The 19992-nt window shown below is 33.8% G+C and overlaps 1 protein-coding gene across 5 annotated transcripts in view; it reads right to left on the bottom strand.

Moving 5' to 3' along the window:
- LOC110992059 (protogenin) overlaps nt 1–19992 on the bottom strand; it is a 74373-nt gene that overhangs the window by 4728 nt on the left and 49653 nt on the right. Inside the window, exons 4-22 of one of the 5 annotated variants that reach the window (XM_022257723.2) lie at nt 16443–16587; nt 16006–16071; nt 15480–15660; nt 14650–14796; nt 12092–12256; nt 11568–11640; nt 10872–11063; nt 9237–9404; nt 8601–8777; nt 8028–8148; nt 7087–7230; nt 6693–6826; nt 6050–6213; nt 5341–5446; nt 5075–5223; nt 4267–4381; nt 2835–2946; nt 2684–2732; nt 1834–1914 (exon numbers count right to left, since the gene is read on the bottom strand). In XM_022257723.2, the coding sequence (XP_022113415.2) occupies nt 1834–1914; nt 2684–2732; nt 2835–2946; nt 4267–4381; nt 5075–5223; nt 5341–5446; nt 6050–6213; nt 6693–6826; nt 7087–7230; nt 8028–8148; nt 8601–8777; nt 9237–9404; nt 10872–11063; nt 11568–11640; nt 12092–12256; nt 14650–14796; nt 15480–15660; nt 16006–16071; nt 16443–16587 (2489 nt within the window). Of the gene's footprint in view, nt 1–1833; nt 1933–2683; nt 2733–2834; nt 2947–4266; nt 4382–5074; nt 5224–5340; nt 5447–6049; nt 6214–6692; nt 6827–7086; nt 7231–8027; nt 8149–8600; nt 8778–9236; nt 9405–10871; nt 11064–11567; nt 11641–12091; nt 12257–14649; nt 14797–15479; nt 15661–16005; nt 16072–16442; nt 16588–19992 lie in introns of those variants that run through there. The other 4 variants (XM_022257724.2, XM_022257725.2, XR_002600148.2 and 1 more) reach the window with 4 other exon arrangements.

Below are 19992 nucleotides of genomic sequence, written 5' to 3'. Positions count from 1 at the left end.
ATTAGCGTCGTACTATAGCTTAATCATAAAAAGTAAAAATAAGATAAATAAATAGTACTAACCGCACACTAAAGTAGTGAAAATGGTGCGTCACTTGAATAGCATCAGTGAAATAAAACACAAATAAATAAGGCTATAATTTGTTTTTAATACTTTGTATACTTTCCATTGCTTTTAATAACTTCAAAAATACGTTCGGGAATAGACCTATATAATGAATGAATGTAATTTTGATCCAAATTATTAAAATTTTATAAATTTCTTGTTCAAGATCTGCGCTGCTATTAAACTGGCGTCCACCGGCAAATATCTGGCGAGATACATAGCCCTAAATATTTTCCATAATATTCAAGTCCGGAGAGTTCGATGGCCAATCTAAAACATCAATTTTACTTTTTTGAAACCAAGCTTTTGTTTCCTGTGACGCATGTATAGAGGCATTATCGTGTTGGAAAATCCAGTTCCGGTGTTTTAAAATTTTAAAAATATTTTTTTCTTTTCTTCTAATAGATTAGTATACAATGCTGAATTTGTTTGCCTCGGAAAATTGAAATTGGAATAGGCCCCTTATAAGAAACCGCCATCCATACCATTACTGAGCGACCTCCCAAATGACGACGTGATAACACCCGCTCTTCTTTTCTTAGATCGTGAAAATAATATGAATAACCATCTGGACCATCTAAATTGAATTTTTTTTCATCACTAAAAACAACATTATGCCTTTGATTTTTCCAAGACATATGTATTTTAGCAAATAACAACGGGCTTTTTGATATTGATCGCGCAAATGAGGTTTCCTCTTGATTTTCTGCCGTTTAAGGTTTGGTGATGACTTTATAATGCATCGCACGGTAGACAGTGATGCGCTGGTGTTTACTTCATTCGCAATTTGTCGCGCTGTCTTGGAAGAATTAGATGCTGCACGTAAAATAAGCCGACGTTCACTTGACGAAGTAGCCAATTTTGTACGACCTTTATAGTTTTTCCCATAGTTTTCTTTATTTTTCACATAATTATTAACTACCTTAGGACTGCGACCAATTTTTATTGCAATTTCACGGTGAGATAGTTTTTGATCCAAATAAAAATTCACTTTTTCTCTTTCGGTTTTTTTTATTTTTCGACCACGACCCATGATAGCTAAACATTTGAATAAGACTTCGAAAAAAATATATACGTAATAGTCGACGCTTAAATAAAGAATTGCTACCAAAAAACCAAAACAAACGCACGCGAGTAATGTTCGAATAGCACTGAGGCTAATCATGTGACGCGGACGAAATGTCGCACCGACGCGGGGCGCGGTATTCCAGTGCAGGTTCGTACGTGTTTTGTTTTGTATCGTAATGCACTGCGCATGAAGTCTAATTAATACTAGTATGAAAATAATATTCGTTCATATTTATACAGAAATTCCAAAATTTAGGGGTGAGGCTATTCAAGTGACTCGGACTGTATTAATAGAAATGCCGTTGAAGTTTCCCCTTAAATTCTTAATGAATGAATTTAAATGGTTCCTTTTACTTTCTTAATAAGGTTTTTACAGCCTCAATACACAACACATCTAAACACCACTAGCTAGGTAGTAGGTACAATATTAATTCAATAAAACCTCATAAAATATACAGCTAGGATGAACTTGACATACACATACTATTAGCTATATAATGGGGAAATTTATTCTGGCGCTGCCAGTATCTTCGGAACTTGAATAATATATTTTAAGGTGAGATACAGTTTTTTTTGTTATTAATTAAATTAGGATAATATTATTTACGGCTTCTTTTTCTCGTTTTAAAACCTATATAAGACTTTTTTTAATATACTTACGGCAGGATTGTCAATAATATGGACGTGCCCGTTGAGAAGCGGCTCCGTCCCGTTGCCCCTTGGCCCACTCGCGCCCACCGCCTGTGGACGTCATAACATCTTCCGATATTTTGAGTCTTATCGATAATTACGTGGGAGTTAATAAGATATTTAACGAGACTTTAACGGTTACTTTATCAATGATAGGCGCCGAAATAAACATCGGAGAACTTTTCATATATTTTATAGTTAACTTCTTCGTACGGAGTATTAAGAGAAATATTCAAAGAAACATTCAAAAGTCTGAGGCCAAGGGCAGACAGACCAAGGACCGTTGGTTCTTATGGTTATGAAATGTTAATATATACAAAAATCATAAAATTAACTATGAACAAGAATATGAACAGCTAAGTTTCAGAAGCAGCGATACTTCATCATGAATATTACAAGCACATCATTAACGTATATTTTGAAAAGAACAACTTATACTTAATTATTTTTTCGTTTAAATTTTAATTAGTAATACACTTTTAAAATTAATTATATATAAATACTTTAAGTCATTTTAGTAAGCCAAAAAGCAAATTCGTCTTAAATCGTATTAAATTGAGATGGAAATTAACAAAACATAGAAAACTGCATTAGTTAAGTTAGGTAAGTTAGGTAGTGTACATAACTAGAATTTCTACTTTCATGAAAACAACTTCTTTTTGGATCGTATCTACATACAAGACCTGCGATCATCATTAGTTAGGTATTTTATTGTATGTTTCTTCCATAAACACGGTAAAACTCATATCAAAAATTACTAAACTGATGTTAATGATATTAGAAGTTGGAAGCGGTTTGGAAATAAAAAAAATATCCTTACCCTCATTTCAGCTTCTTCGGTCACACCTTGAGTCGTTTGGACCCGACTCCTGCGCAGAAATAATACTTTTAGACAAATAACTATATAACAAAAATGTAGTGTTTTTGGTTAAATTGTACTTAAAATTAAGTTGAAATCAAATTCCACTAACCGGTTAGGTGATCTGTTCCTAGCAATTTTCTTTTTCCTCCAGACGCAAACAAAAACGACGATCAACACGCAAAACACGCAAAGCAGGCAAAAACCAACGCCCAAACCGATGCCTGTCAACACAAACATGTTATGTTAATTGTCATACTTAAAAACGTAAATTATTGCTATCTCAGTCTGTCGGATGCTTAATGAGAGAGATGGCAATATTTTGATACTCTTAATAGCCAATTAATTATATATTAACAAGGGTGCAGGTGTGATTTAAGGTTCTTTATGAGATTTTCTAATTAATTTAATGGTATACTAAATACTTTAAGCTATTGTTCTTTCTCTGGGTACCATTGTTAGTTTAAAGATGCATTTTGTAAGGAGATTAGTGCACACCTAGCAAGTATCATGTATAAATACTAAAGCTAGAAATCTTGAGACGTTTTCTAGAAAATTATATTTAATAGAATTTATAGTTGCATCAATCGATTTTAAATTCGATCTCATGTGTTCACATAATCAAAAACGTTTCAAAATGTCCAAAAATATGTCGCAAATGTAATTATGAGTGAAGTGCTGTAGGAAAAACGCCAATTTCATGCTCAATCGTCAAAATATGTTAGTAAGAAGGCTCAAAACGATTCAGAAGCTCAATTTCTGTTAATTTTTGTGTCCCTCTCAATCTCTCTTTCTTTCTCTTTCGCTCTTTAATTTATTGTTCTCGCTATTTACTGCGTCGCTTCACTATTAGCTGTTTTAACTTTTCCTAATGTGTCATAAGGTAAACAATTTCGCTTCCTTTTAGTTTGAAAATACAAAAAAATTTTTTTTATGAAATATCAGGCAAACGGACAGTAGGCTTATCCGATGTTAATTATTACCACCCATGGCCATTAATATTGCAAGAAGGCTCGCAAGTGCGTTGCCGGCCTTTTAAAACGTGGTACCCACTTTTGTTAAAGGACCCTTAGTCGAATTGGTTCGAAAATACTTCAGTGGCAACTGGTTCCACATAGTGATGTTGCACGGCAAAAACTGCCTTAGAAAACGCTCAATTGTGGAACGATGGATGTCGAGGTGATAGGGATATATTTGCTACATAAAAAAGTGCGTGCGCACAAAGTACACATGTCAGAAGTGAAACATAAACATTACTAAGGTAAAAGCCCGAATATATGATCATGTACCAGTATATATATGATCACTCCATGTATTTGTATATCTATATTCATACTGTATATACACTGTGTACGTGCTAAAGAAAAGGAGAATTTTCAAATCTTTAGAATTTTTTTAATGAAAGATGAAAATTCGAATATGTCTCTAAACGAATACATCAACCAATAGCGTGTATTTTTTCTCGATCTCCCTTTCTCACTCTCTCTCTCAATCGCTCTCTCTCTTTTCGACCACAAAAACGCTGCACATTCAAAAATCCATACCCAGCTGGTGACCGAAGTTTTCATTAGCGGGTCTGGCGGGAATATTCAGCATCTGATTGTGACCTCCCACCGACACCAACACGTGAACTGGCAGCGAGGGAGTTAAGTCATGGAGCTGAAAATTACATTCATTACAGGTATACTACTTAAAAAAATTAATTGTAGCTAATCCAGCTAACTTCCTTCCGCCTAAGAGTCTAATAATATCGTGTTAACTTTATTTTAACTGAATTTGGGATTTCATATAGGGAATTAATACAACTGTTTTTGTAAATACAAAAATGTTTTATCGCCTGCCATTATGTAAATAGTAAGATTGGCAGTTCTATACATAAGGCATCTTCTCTCTAGCGTCACACATGTCTTCTATCAAGATCAAAGCCGATTCGATATAAAATGATGCGTAGTTTTGTCAACAGATGGCGCCACGTGTATTTGGATTCGTAAAATTTATTTATTTATTTATTGTTATTCGATAACTTATCCGATATTTTATTACACAATCTGCTATTCGGAGCAGGAAGAATCCAACAAAAAAGAGATAACTAACTTCGGGCCAGCCGATCTTGAGTTATAAGTGATGAAACTAACAAGACTTTACATACACATATATTGTATTTCATAGCAAACATTCAGTAAACTAGATCATAAGAGAATTAATTTTTAAATCATTACATATGTCTTGGAATAAACACTGCTGCAGGGACCAAACTTTTTAAAGATGGTTAAGAAAATTGTAAATTTAATATTTGATTGTATGTTTAGGTTTATATAAAAATATATGATTGTGACAACATAATATATATACCTCGATACTACTGTCTGTGACGCTGTACAGCTTCCAGGTGTCGATGGGCTGTGTCACGTTCTGCGACACCCGAACTTCACGCGTCGCCCCCTTCGGCCACCAGACGCGAACATCGCTTCCGCTGTACGAGTACTCCAGGTCTTTTGCTTCTGAAACATAACACTTTATAATTGAAGTTACCTCATTAAATATTAAAAAAAAACGTAGTAAAAATGCATGAGTTTTTTTTTAATTTTTACCAAAAGATATATAAGTACATTACTCACGCATGTCCTTCATTTGCGGAGGTACATTCAGAACGGGACTGTGCGCCAGGGGTTGATATCCCGACACGATAACAAATGTCGATTCTGTTGGCTCTATACCGCTTATCTGGAGAAATAAATATTGACTCCTTTAAGTACACGTCACATTTATAGAAAAAATTTAGTGGTAAAGACAAGACACAATATTTATTACGCAAATATTAAAAAAAAACAATAAGTTCCGCAGCAATCTTTTACGGATTTATTTAATAAATGTTGATTGGTAAAAAATAATCGTTATCAGCGAGAGATGTATTATGATTAGTCTATGAAGTATTTATTTATTTATTGTAATATTAAATCTATTAGTTTGCAAGAATCTGTTTTTTTAATGTTTTAATTGTTTCTTAAATGGAAATAAATTATTTATAAACTATATGGGGTAGATAAATATACTACAATTTAAAATAATTTATTTATTTAATGTTTAATTGTCACGGTTAGAAAAATAATGTATAAAAAGTAAATATAAACATAATAACCCCAAGCGCGGGGATAACCACTCGGTTACATGCGTGCACGCATACATACGTGCAAAACACGCAAGGGCAAGATTTTTTGTAGGAAAATATATAACATATTATATACAAACACATTTGCACAAAAGTTCTATTGAAATCAGGTATCTAATGAAGAGGCATGTATTAGAACACTGAGATAAAATACTTACAACAGCAGTATTTACATTCGTAATAACAAATGGCCATTGCTCGATCGGTTCCTTGAGCCTCGAGGAATACCGAACTGTGTAGTTGCGTGCGTCGCCACTCCATGTTATACGTACTGCGCTCGAGTTAACGAACGCGTACGTTAAGTTCCTGAATAGTTTCGAACCTGGAATTATACGAAAAATTTAATTCAAATATTTTATTTATATTACGTTATAACTCCGCCTGAATATGCATTTTATAAGTAAGGAGAAAATTTTCAAAATCAATTTAAAAATTTCTATTATCTTGAAAAGTGAAATACGTATGTGATAATGTAACAAATAAATCAAAATGAAAATCAACGTTAATTCTAATTAATTTGCTATTTTTTTTTTAATATTGTAGAATTGTTTGATAATTTGCTTTTTTTTTAAGAGTACCGAGAGTTTTTTACGCCGGATTTTCTCTCGGCCAACACCCTCTGCCTTCTTTGCCGATGAGTAAACGTATTTCATTTCATTTCATCAAGTTTACACAAAGTTTATAAGAAAGCATCCCCTCTTATATCAAACCCGTCTCAATATTGCGCTTAACATTTAAAAATATATTTGACATTTTCGAGATTAGATTAATTGACAGCAATAATAGTTATAAAATGTATACCCTGACTAGCAGTGACGACATGGTACGGTTCGCTGAAGGCACCTGCGCGTGCACGTCCCGGAACCCGCGCTTGAACTCGCACCTCATACTCGCTGCCCGGTTCTAAGTTCTCCACTGTTGCATTTGTCTTTAAACTGTGGAACAATTGATAACACACATATTATATAAAGAGATTCCATTTTATTTGATCAAAATTATAAAATGCGAATAGACGATCTATATGAGGTTTGTAGTCTCAATCATTTAATCATAGATATACATCAGTGTAATTGCTTTTATTTGTGTGTGTACGTGTGTAAAATTTGAGTTGTCATATTTCTTGACTTAGAACATGAATATATAAATAAATGTGTCTTTAAAATAAATATACTTTCAATAATGTTGTATAGTTTACCTCTCCTGACAATCCTCAGTCGCCTCCAACTTGCGTACACAAACAAGGAACGTATACCGTTCGGCACCCTCGCATTGCCATGAAACAGTCAAGTTGCTCTCCATCACTTCCACCACTCGCAGACCGTAGGGGACGGCGATTCGCCTGAATAAAGAAAATAACCTGAATGGGAAGTATCATAAATAAAGGAGATTGTTTTCAATGAATGAGGTCTCTATTCAGGCAATTATTGATCCGTAATAAGAAAAGTGAAAAAAAGTGTTGCTACTAAAAAAAATCTCCACCGAAAAAGGGAAAAAAATTACCCATTTGAGGGTAGTAAGTATTTTTTGATTTACCCACAAAAAAGTAAATGGTACTTGATAATGAGAAATGAGTTATTAATTATAGAACACTTAACTAATAAACTATGCACAATTCTAAAACCGATTATTTTTTATTATTTTTTTAGGATATTCTTTGAGGATAGAGGTTCCAGAGGTGGTACTTTCTTAACTCGAATAAGTATTACTAAACATATCGTTTTATCCATTTTCAATTTATTATTATCACTATGTCGTTTAAATATATTGTTAAAATTTGTGAGATGGCTAAGTGATATTACGGAAAACATATTTAATATTTAATATTTGACTATATTTACAAAATCGTAATAATTGTAATCGCACATTATCCTGTACAATTTCAACACTAGAAGGATAACTATAGATATTGATTAGGCAATTGATCTATCTATAAATAATCAGAAAACTCAGAGTCGACGATTATCACAAATGTTAGCTTAATAAGAATTATCTAAATAACACAAAAAAAATTAACGTGTATCTTAAGATAATTTATATAAACATTGATACGTTTTGTTTCCCAAATATCTATACTAAATTGTCTCAATTGGATGAAAGGCACACACGAGATATCCAACTTGGAGACCAGAACCTCACCAGGCGTCGAAGTCCTTCCCCGCCTGATCGGTAGACGTCCAAGGTACCAGGGATAGGTTCTGAGGCAGCCAGTCCAAGGTTCGGGACCCCAGCACCCGAACATATAGTGCGGAGGATGCAACTGGAAAATATGTTAAATTATATTTGAACACATTAGATTAGATAATTATAATTTTCATTTTTTAATTAATTATAATGTAATCTAAATCTCTATACCAATTTTATGTAGGCATTAAAAGAAACATATTTTTTAAAGTAATATACCTATTTCATATTTTTACGTTACAGCCTTTTTAGGTCCGGGCCTCAGATTTCTCTGTTTCATGATCATTTGTCAATCTAATAGGCAAACATGTGATGTCTAAGACAAGACAATCCTCACGATTTTTTCCTTCACCTTTCGAGCGAATGTTAAATGCCATAGACAAGTCCATTAGTGCACAGCCAGGATCGAACCTATGACATCAGTAATGTCGCACAATGAAGCCACTGAGAAACACTGCTCGTTTTACAAATACATAATTTAAAAAAAATATGTAACAGTTAATAAAATATTTTAATGCAATTAATCACCGTTTAGCGTATAGTTGTTAACACTCCCATCCAGGGTAACATTCTGAATGGTATCAGGCAAGGTGTGGTTGGGGGAATACTGCAGGATCCACTGCACCACTCCAGGGTTCCTCTCAGCGAAGTGACGCCAGGAAACTCCCACTTGGTTGTCTTGCAGTTTCAGCAGTCTCACCGGAACTGGAAGATACATGTTAAATTAGGTCTTATTGTCAGTCTCGTCTTTAAGCCGTATTTACTTTATCATACAATTGGCATAATTAAATAAAAAGGAAGGCCTTATCTTTGTCTAGCGATCTATTCCAGGCAAGCTCTGTCTGATCAATAAATTAAATAAGCGAAAAAATGCAAAAAATCATAAGACATTATGTTATTTTCACAATTTTAAAAAGGACACAAGAAAGATAAACTAATCACTAGAAGTATCTTAATGGATTTTCATAAAACCTAACTCCCGTTGATTATATATAAAATACCTGGGTGTATATACAACATGATATTATAGGAAAATATAAATTTTATACAGATCACTCGCATACAAAAAATATTCAGATATACCTCAAATATCTACGCTTATAACACTAAGTAAATCACACATTAGCCTAGGCTCTTACAATTAGTACTTTATAATTGACTTACCGCCCTGCCCTTGACAGACGACGTCCTTCGACATGTCGCTGGGCATATAATTGTTGACTGCGATCGAGAAGAGTCGAACCTGGAACCGGTACGGGGTGAGCCCCCTTACGGGGACCGTCATGTCGGAGTTTGTCAGTGGCTGACCGGTTTTGGATTCTTCTGACATGTCTGCCAAAAAATATTCCAATTAGATCACCTAAAATGGCACTTTTGAATGTTAAATAAAGTATTGAGATGATTCTAGTTGCCCCTTCCAAAAGGTAGTTTCGTGTAAGAATGGACAAGAAACTCCACTCTTACTCTTTTAAAATATAATTTACAATATTTGTATATGTCACCGTAAGATTGTAAACATCGTTATATTACAATCTATCTAGTAAGATTGTAAACTATCGATAGATTGTGAACCGTATCAAAGAGTTATAGAAAAACAATAAAACAGTTTGTGAGATAAAAATAAAATAATTACAGTATTATAAAACAGAAAATAACAAAAAAAATTAATTGATTGATGAAAATTTTTGAAAGATTGATTTTAGAATGCTCTAGAATAAGGTAGAGTATACACTTGTATAAAGCCTGATGCATCAGTAGGACCTCGTACAGGCTTAATTATGAAGGGTCTTTCTAGAAAAGAGCGTACAATTTAAAGGGCCGGCAACATACTTGCGAGCCTCCTGGCAATGTAAGTGTCCATGGGCGGCGGTATCACTTAACATTAGATGAGCCTTCTGCCGTTTGCCTCCTATTACATAAAACTTCAACAATTTATTGATTCTTTTCTGCCAAAACCTTTTTAGCTCTGGACATCAGATTTGTGTATCTGTTTCATGATCATTTATAAGTGAAATGGGCAAGTAGGTGATCAGCCTACTGTGCCTGACTGACGCCGTCAATGACCCATTGACGGCGACAAAGACAAACAAGTTTCCTCACGAGGTTTAAAGTCGCAATCCATGGAAAGTCCATTGGCGCAGCCGGGGATCGAACCTACGACCATGAACGATGTTTCCACGATCCACACATTTCTTGGTTCTATCTCAATTAATTTGACAAACAGTGAGAATTAAAGCGCGACCAAACCAAATTTTGAAAGTTATCTCAATACCGAAGTCAATAATTAATTAACTGAAGTTTTCTTCATTTCTTTTTTTTCTTATTATCTGTATTCTAATTACATGCTTGTCCGTTCGGTGTCGCCGAATTTGCAGCTCAAGTCTTCGATTTCCGTCACTTGGTTTAAAGTTGACGTGGACAACGTCCAAGTTAGACTTCGAACGTTTCTGAATACAAATATGGACGTAAGTGATGGCTTTTGACAACTACGGGCTGCGCGCAGCGAGTCGACCCTATGCCTCCTCGCGCTGCAGCCCCCATCAAGGGTTATATGACCACCCCCGTATCAGCAGGGCGCGAACACATACACCACCCAAAGGGGGCATATGTGCATATGTCCCGAACGGGTCTAAACATCCCCCTCACGAGGGAGGATGTAACATTAGCCACGGCTTTTGACATAGAGGAGTCAGTTCCTCCATTCTTCTTTCTGAATCTCTTAGTTACGGATTAAGCCTGCTTTCTTTCTGATTTTTTTGACCTTTGATGTAAGGGAAGCATAGGATGAGCAAGCCTTACCTGTGGGTTCCCAATGTACAATATAGTATCCCGTAACCTTATCCAGGGTGCCCCAGCTGAGGGAGACAGAGGTGGGGCCCGTGGGGGCACACTTTAGTGCTACGGGGGCCGCGACTGCCGGCCCCGTTACTGTCAACTCGGCCCATTGTGAGGCCATTGTGATTCCATTGGACGCAAAACATTGGTACACACCTGGAAGTTTAAAAACATATTTTTTATATGTTAATAGGTAGTCAAACAAACTATAGAACTATATATATGTATTTATAGTCTGTGGTATAATGGTTTAAAGTTCAATTGGTAAGAAAAACTGGACTAAAATTGACTCAAAATTAACTATTATACTCATAATTAGGTTTCACGACAAATTAGAACATTTTTTTTTAGTCAGCAAGAGAAGTGCTGCAATGCACTCGGAACAACTAGCACTATTAATAAGACCTCTGGTAGTTCTAGCAAATATTATAACTAAAAAAACACTTGATTTGGGAACTGGGAGTAAATGTAAAGTTACAAGCATTTAATATGTATATGTATAAAATGACCTAAATAATTATAAATTTTATCAGCAAGTGATCAGCCTTTGTCTGTGTCTTACATAATTCATGTCTAAGACATGACAGTTTTCCTTCACCATATGAGTGTCAAACTACTATATATAACTAACTATAATATAACTTAAGATTAAATATTTACCAGCATCATTAGAAGTAATCCCACTGATGACCAACTGAATGAGTGAGTGATCTGCAGATGTACGTAGATTAAACTGGAATACAAACGAATTCATATCAATCTCTATTCTTTACGGCAAAGAATGTATGAGATATGTAAAACATAATATAATTTTAATTGCCTCAATGATCTAGTACTGTTAACACTGCAGATGTCTTCAGTTCGATTCCAAGTGGTAAATTGTTACAGAAATAGTGAATGTAGCATTTTAGAAGTTTTTTTTTAAACAAATTATTTTTCTAATAAAATACATATGTAAAAGGGAGGCCCCGAATCTTTAGCCCTGGTTTCCCCCCTATAACTGCGTGATATTCCATATTAAGTAGGTATCAATGATGAATTCGATACTGTCGAATAATGACGTCATAAATTAAAATTAATTGTAATTAACTGCTGCAACCAAAAATCTCTTTCCGCAAAGACTGCTGTCTTGTGCTGATGATAATGGATCTGTGAAACGCTTTGCATACAAAACATGTACTTACTCTGCTAGCCAATAGTAGTGGTTCTCCATCCTTGTACCAATAGATTTTGGGTTTGGGAGAACCCGTGGCGGTACAATTGAGTCGGACTGTCCCCGCGCGCTTCACTTCTTTAGATATTGGTGGATGCGTTATCTTCACAGGTATTGTGTATGTCACGTTGTATGTCTGTAAAGAATATATTAACATAGAAATCATACTGCATATTTATCTTCTTATATTAATACACTTGGTATTGAGAAAGCCTTTTTAATAAAGAAAGTTAAGAAAAATTGTTGATTTTACGATTACCGCTAACACCGTGACACGATATTTTTTATTTTGCTGCCCCTGCGTACTTCTTTTCGCTTTAAAATTATTTTTCTACTCAGCCTACCTTTTAAGACATAACAGAACATACGGAACATTTTAGTAGTTTATCCCAATAAAAACAAGATTTTATTCAATATTTTTCCAGGTTTTGTTAGATTAGCAACTTATTTCGCGATTTCTTTTTAGGATGCTGTTGCAGAGTTTTGACGTATTCCATAGATTTCTGGGCGTTGGGTAAAGTGCAGTACGGATCAAAAATACGTACAGCCCTTAATTGTCACCCATCTACGAGTAACCAATATTATTTGATAATTAAAAACTTATGACATGATCTCTGAAGTATATATAGAGAACACCTAAAAAAATTTGATTTCAAAAAACCGAACATTATCTGGGGTAGCTTAGCAAAATGTTTCATATAATATGTATACTAAAAAGAAAGCTAGGCATTAATGTGAAACTATTTATTTACAAAACAAATTCAGTTACGCAATCATTACTGGGTGTCCGGTCTTCACTACATTACATTTCGTCACTGGCTGTGAAAACAATTGTAATATAGATATTGTTACGAAGACGGGTCAACTGCAATGTTTTTAGATTTTTCCACTACTTAGAGAACTTTTCAGCAGGCTGAAATATGATTTATGACCGTTTCAGGAGAGGGTCAATCACATATTAGAAAATCAAAATTTACATAATGTTGCCGTAGTTTTCAGGAGGCTGAAACATTTTTTCAGTCGGTTTCAGAACACGTATAGATGAATGGTACACTTTTCAGCAGACCCGTTTTCAGGCGTTTTCAGGCCTGGTTATACCCCTTTGATGAAGGAATATTCTAGAACGAATTTTCTAGGTGTGGGACAAGCACTGTTTGATACGCGAGAGAGAGGAAAGCTGAGAACCTTCTCGAAGCTAGACCGAGAACTCTAGAACGCCGTACACGTAGCAGTGTGCGAAAGAGATAGCGAGTACGCGCGTTCTAGAATTATGCGATCGCTACTCAGTAGCGCTCCCGCCTAGAAAGTTCTCGTAAACATCGGAAACATCGTTCGAGATTCTTCCCAGGGATATATAAGCGAGCCAAAACGCGATCACTCAGTTCAGTTTTGACTGCGATTCCAAGCGATAAACAGCGAAGAGAAAAAGTGCGATTAAGTGATACCAGTGATAAAGTACTGAGTGATTTAAGTGATTAGTGACAGTGTTTCATTGTGTGTGTTATTAGTGCTTTTCTGTGCGTAATTTCAAGATATTAGTGTCAACGAATTCCTCGTAGATTTTATTAAAATAAACCCTTGAATAAATCGACGGCAGTTTCTATCCGATCCCCTAGCTCGTAACAATATATTACAATTGTTTTTTGTTTTAAATAATTTATTTTAGACGTAGGATTACAATATATAATACTAAAAGTAGCATGGATAAAGTACTTTTATATACATATATGTGTGTATAGTCCTTGTACCTCGTATCGCCTCGGGAAGAATTATAACAACAAAGGTGGGTCCAATTTATAAGTAGAGCGACTTTTTAAAATAACCAGCTGAAGAACCTGTTACTCGTAAATGTTAGTTGAGTTACATTAAGGATGTATTTTACATATAAGTATGTATGTATGATGTCTTATGATTTACGTATACGTTGAAAAATTGTTAGCAATCGATACTTTAGCATAGGAATTTAAAACTACAAAAACATTTAAGTTTACGATGAACCAGGAACCCTTTTTTTAATGAAAAAATGTTTCACTTAATTTAATATTCAATCGCTTTAGCTTATTACTTGGGGCAAATCTAACGAAATAATTGTTTCATCCCGTTCATATCTGTTTATGATAATAAATAATTTACATAAAAACATTGAATTTCTGAAATCAGTATACGCGCGATTGCGATGTGATATTTATTTCGCATGAAACAAAATGAATTTAAATTAAGCGAATGTTGTGATCGTCAGAATCGAGTCCTTGAATAATTTGTCTTTGAACTTCTGCTTAATATTCTTTTGTATTTCCCTCATCAGAATCGTTACGTAGAAAACGTTTACCGGGTTTATTTTAGATTAAAGGAATAATCGATATAAATGTTGGGTTATGTAAATGACATATTTTTATTCACATATTATATGCTATCACTAAAAGCCAATAAAGGAGGGTAGTCTGACAAACTGAGATTTAAAATAAATTATATGCATTATGAAAAATTTGGTAAAAGCCTTAAAAACTATTTTAAGAAGAGACCGTATACCTGGACGAGATCTGAGCGTCCCTCTACTGAGCAAGTATAGACTCCGACCTGATCAGCCCCAAGGTTGCTCAGACGCAGTACCTCCTCACTGCTCTCCAGCTCGCTGGTCCGAGCCCCGACGTGTGGAGGGGTTAACTTCCATATAACCTGTAATTTCATGATATTATTATTGTGTTTTAGTACTGATACTAATAGTCTTTATCAAGGCATAATCTATATAATACTCGTTATATTTAAAAGGGTACATAAGGTTTTCACCAAAAGAATGAATAAAAAATAATTACAACTAGTATAAGCTTCAGTAACTTCAAAATAATCTTGAGCAAGTCAAAGTTTATGTATAACGAACAATTATAAAGAAGTGCCTTTTTTAGGTTTTAAATTTCGAAGCGCTACGCGCGTAGCAAGCTACGAGCTACGTTGCTACGAATGAGTACTTTGACTTGCAGATGAAATGAATTTTTTACCACATTAAATATTTATTTTTATTACTTTAAATATTTTTTAGCTAAACATATTTAGGATGTTTCATATAATTTAATAAATGATTGCGGTACTTTTTTAACTAACACTAATTTTCCTAACTAAATTCGAGATTTTATTTAATGGCATTTTGTTAGTATAAAAATACCATAACTATATCCTAATATCACAGCATTGATACTTTTTTTAAATTTAATTAATAACTGAAAAACTACTCAACCGATTTCAATAGCTCCCTTACAATGCTACATTATTCATCAGTAAAATTGCCTATATTTATTTTCAAGATATTTAAAAAAATCCAGTCGCAATTTACGAGAATAAACAACAAATTAGAAATCACATACATGCTGTCTTGGCCAGCCAATCACTGGGCAGGGTAGCACCAGGCTACCCCCGAGTGGTGCGGTATAATCCCCATGGTGCAGTGGTAACAGGGAAATGGCCGTACTCGTGGAAGGAACAACTGTTACCACCCCTTCTGCACTTGTTATTGTCTGGTTTAAAATGGTATTTGATGCTATACATCTGAAAGAAGTCAATATGAAAGTTTTAAGTAAAATCGAGTTTTTTTTTAATTATGTTACTAAGACATCGTGGAACATTACGATCTAACTTAAGACTAATCATTTATTTAAAAAAAATACCGATGGAAGACACTCAGTTCTGGTGATCTGTTTTTCGTCTTATATTATAATAAAAGTATATAAAATAACCATTGGCCTTAGATTTCTGTATTTAGTAAAAAAATCTTAGTAGTAGTCCACACTTCTATGCCTAATTTGATTTTACCGGATTCCCCACGTTGTCTTCCTTCATCGTACTAGAGTTTTAAATGCGGAGAAAGAATTGGTAAACAAAAATGCAACAAACCTATAAACTCCAGCATCTTCAGATCTCACGTCAGTTATAAGTAGTTCATCCTTAAGCAAATGGTATCTGAAAAACAATTCATATTAAATTAAAATCTTGAAAATTACATTATATAAGTGCCCTCTAAACAGCTAAAACAATATTTGTGCGGTTTAGATTTAGAATATACATAACAAGTTAAAAAGTAATAATTATTATTACTTTTGTCTTCTTAATGTTATATGTCTTAAACAATAAATTTACAATCAGATGTTTCTATATTATCTGTCAGTGTAGGACAGTACGGGTCGGGTAATAATATACATATAATAATAAGGTGTAGTAATTTCTACCCCGTAGGAAACGAACATTTAAAATAAATTTTACAGACACATAATCTAATAGATTATTTAAACTAGGACTATTGTCTTCCAACGATTTACACGCGATGTTCTTACCTATAATTTAGCTGCAGCCGTTGTCCGTTTCTGAACCATGCTACAGTGGCAGGCGGACCCGATTCAATCCTGCAAGGGATGACCAGAGGCTGTCTCAAATATCCCTCCACATCTTGAGGCTGAGATGAAAATTCATCTTTTATATCTGTAACAAGACATACGTTAACAATATCATATTCAAACTGTTATAGTCCTTTCGCAAATCACTATATCTAAAACACTATCATTTTTAAAATGAGCCGGTGGTTTCAATACCAGAGGCGTTGCGTAACCGGCCTCTTAAGAATTGGTGCTCTGCAGAACACTAAATCGTATTGATTTGGAAGTACTTGTCGGGTAGCTGGTTCCACTGGCTGTCATCTTGTTTTCGGATGATGAAAATCAGCTTCAGGTATTAATCTGGTGTTTTAGGAGTGACTGTTTTTCAACAACTAACTTCTAAGCCAAGGCATTACAGCAGTGATATGCAAAAATCGTGATGAAGATGAATTGAATATTGAAAGAACTTAACATAAAATATCAAATCGCGATGACTCATCACTTCTGTTCGTGATGAATCGAATTTGAACGATAATCGATTATGTCTTGTTAATGTTCGTAAAACATATTTTAAATTATAATAACTAATTTACAAAAATTCACAGAAAATTAAAAAAATTCACAGTAAAAAATGTACAATAAGTTTAATAAAACGTCTAAAATGAAATAAAAGGCAGAAAAGTAAGAACAATATTTGTTCAGGATCTGAGTCCGTCAGAATTATACAAAACGATATATTTCCAATGATAACATTAGTTAAAAACATCTTTAATTTTATTCCATTTTTTTCATAATACTTTTAGTTTTGCCGAAAATCGAGATAAACCGTTTTTTTACCCTTAAAAACTCACCCCCTTCCCTTTCCCGAGCTCAGATCACCCGTAAATTATTTTCCTTTCATTTGTATAATATTCTCTTCCTTTTCCAATGGTTTACGTACTTTTTTTTCACTTTTTAAAGGCTGCTGATCTAATATCTGAATCTTCTTCTATCGCTCTCTTTATTTCTGAAAGTCGTGTCAGTGGCAGTTTTATGAATAAATATCGCAATACAGCGACGATTTTTTAGGAGGCAAACCGGCAGGAGGCTCACCTCATGGTTAGTGATACCGCCGCCCATGGAATCACAACTGCGTTGGCGGTAGGGATAGGTACGCTCTTTTCTTGATGGTCTAAGTCGCATTGGTTCGGAAATACTCCAGTAGGCAGCTGGTTACATAGCAGTAAATTTCTAAATTTGTTTTAATTTTCTTTTTATTAATTTTTGAATATTTATCTCTATATTTGATTGTTATGGTTTTCATAGATGATATAAGAATATTTTATATTCTTGTCACAAAACAGGATCCATTGAAGATAAAGTCTTTATGTTTAGGTGATAATCGGATAACAGAAGCCTTATTTGACGTCGAATCAAATTTCTGCTTAGGCCTTGTTTTGGAGATTTAATATCATTCTATTGACATTGTAAGTATTATGACACGACGAATTTCTTTAATACTGTTCGGCTTATGTAAATAATCAACTTAACAAAAAACTAAGTTATGGACTATAAAAATAATTAATATTTAATTAATTTAATTAAAATAAATTCATTTAAGAGCCTTTTACAGACAAAATTTCCGACTAAACCATACCCCGCTAATAAAGAGGTATATCGAACTTGACTGATTCTTTCCTGGGGTATATACACACTGAAAACACCCCAAGTCTAATTTAAGTGTGTAACCCTGTTGCATGAGCATTTTCAAAATAAACTAAAATATAATGTCTTTTCGATTTGTCATCTACTATTCCAGTAGATGCGTTAGTACCATCGTATATAAACTAAAAAAAAAACCCGTTATTAAAAAATAGCCTAATTGCTATGTTTAAACCAAGTTTAAACTATCTGAATTTATAGCCGCGTAAACACTTTATCAGAGAAGATATTATTAAATAAATGGATCCTTGAAACGGCAGACTTGAAATGTTTGATTTAATTTCTATGTAAACCTTAATACCCAGTACAATTATTCATTGTTCCAAAGGTTAATCCTTTAGCTGTCATCACAAACTATATTTTCATCGTGAAAACTAAAAAGCTTCCAGTAGTTTTTAAGTCTCCTTGCTGTGGCTTTGTTGTACAAGTTTTTTCTCCCGCTTTTGCTTTGTTCCCGCCCCATTGTTACAGTCCTTTTCACTGTTATTAGTATCTTTTCATTTTTCAAATCCTTTTAACGCGCGTGAAGAGGATGTTGAGGTATCGTTTCGATCTTGTACAGTTTATTTTGTTTAAATATACAGGGTACAATGTTCATGCGTTTATTTCCTTTTCTACAATTACTCATCATCATCAGAAAATCATATAATACTACGTTACGTATAACGTTATCCCATATATATTATATAAAAAAATTGTGCAGCGCCATCGTTTTTCAATGCAGAGAATTGAACGTGAACAACGGTCCATTCATAAGATATCCTATACTAAACCTTTTCGCTAACCAAAATAAAATTGTACAACGAAACAAAACTTTTAATGATTAGACTTAATAGCAATATACACACGTTTTTGTTTCTAAAAATGTCGTATTGCCTACATATACAGGGAAAAATTCACTTTCGCCCAACGGTTTTTTTATTTTATCCTTACCACCTTAAATCTAAATTTTCACTAACGCTTAAATACTGCTTAAGTATATTATATATTCACTAAACATCTTTAACAAAATCTTCTCAACCTGTCCTATATTTATCGGAAAATATTCTTATTGTGCAACAATACTTGAAATACATAATATATAGTGGTATGTAGAAATTACTACGTCAAATGGAAGATATTAGGTACCCACGACCCGGGGAATCTCAATCCGGGAGCTAGTGCACTTTCTTATGTAAACATCTTACATTCAAAAAACAAATATAATTGTATAACAGATTGTTGTTTATCTCTTGTAAATTTAGTGAAATTTATTAGTTTGGTCAAAGTTATTCACTTAGTACATGAATATTTATGTCTCTGAGGGATAGTATACATTCATAATAGTCAAATATTTATCTTAAAGACGAGCAAAACCCCACATAGAAAAATCAGTCCTTTTATATATACATTATATACTTATCGTTCAATTTGGTTTAGGAAGACTTCAATCAATGAACTCGATCGAGCAGTCAAGTGTCAACGTCCAGTACGAAGAATCGCCTTCATAATTGATCAGAAACTATACGTTTATTATTATTGGAAACGATTATTGAATCAAGGCTTCCAAGTAGGAAGACGTTCTCATTGCAAATTTATACACTCAAGAGTATAATGGTTTGAGTGTATATAAGTATTGTATTTAATAATTTATAATTATTATATATTTATCTCAATAAATAATAACATATTACGCATATTTATAATCTAATATATATTATTAAAAGAAGTCCCTTTAGGCAAGGTAATGTTAGGTATTTAAAACATTTATTATTATTACTATGAAGGAATTCATCTGAAGTAATTAGTTCGAATAATTCATCGGAGCACT

Source organism: Pieris rapae, chromosome 8 (genome assembly GCF_905147795.1).
Source record: "Pieris rapae chromosome 8, ilPieRapa1.1, whole genome shotgun sequence".
In the NCBI taxonomy this organism is placed as follows: domain Eukaryota; kingdom Metazoa; phylum Arthropoda; class Insecta; order Lepidoptera; family Pieridae; genus Pieris; species Pieris rapae.
This window is presented reverse-complemented; position numbering and strand designations above follow the sequence as displayed.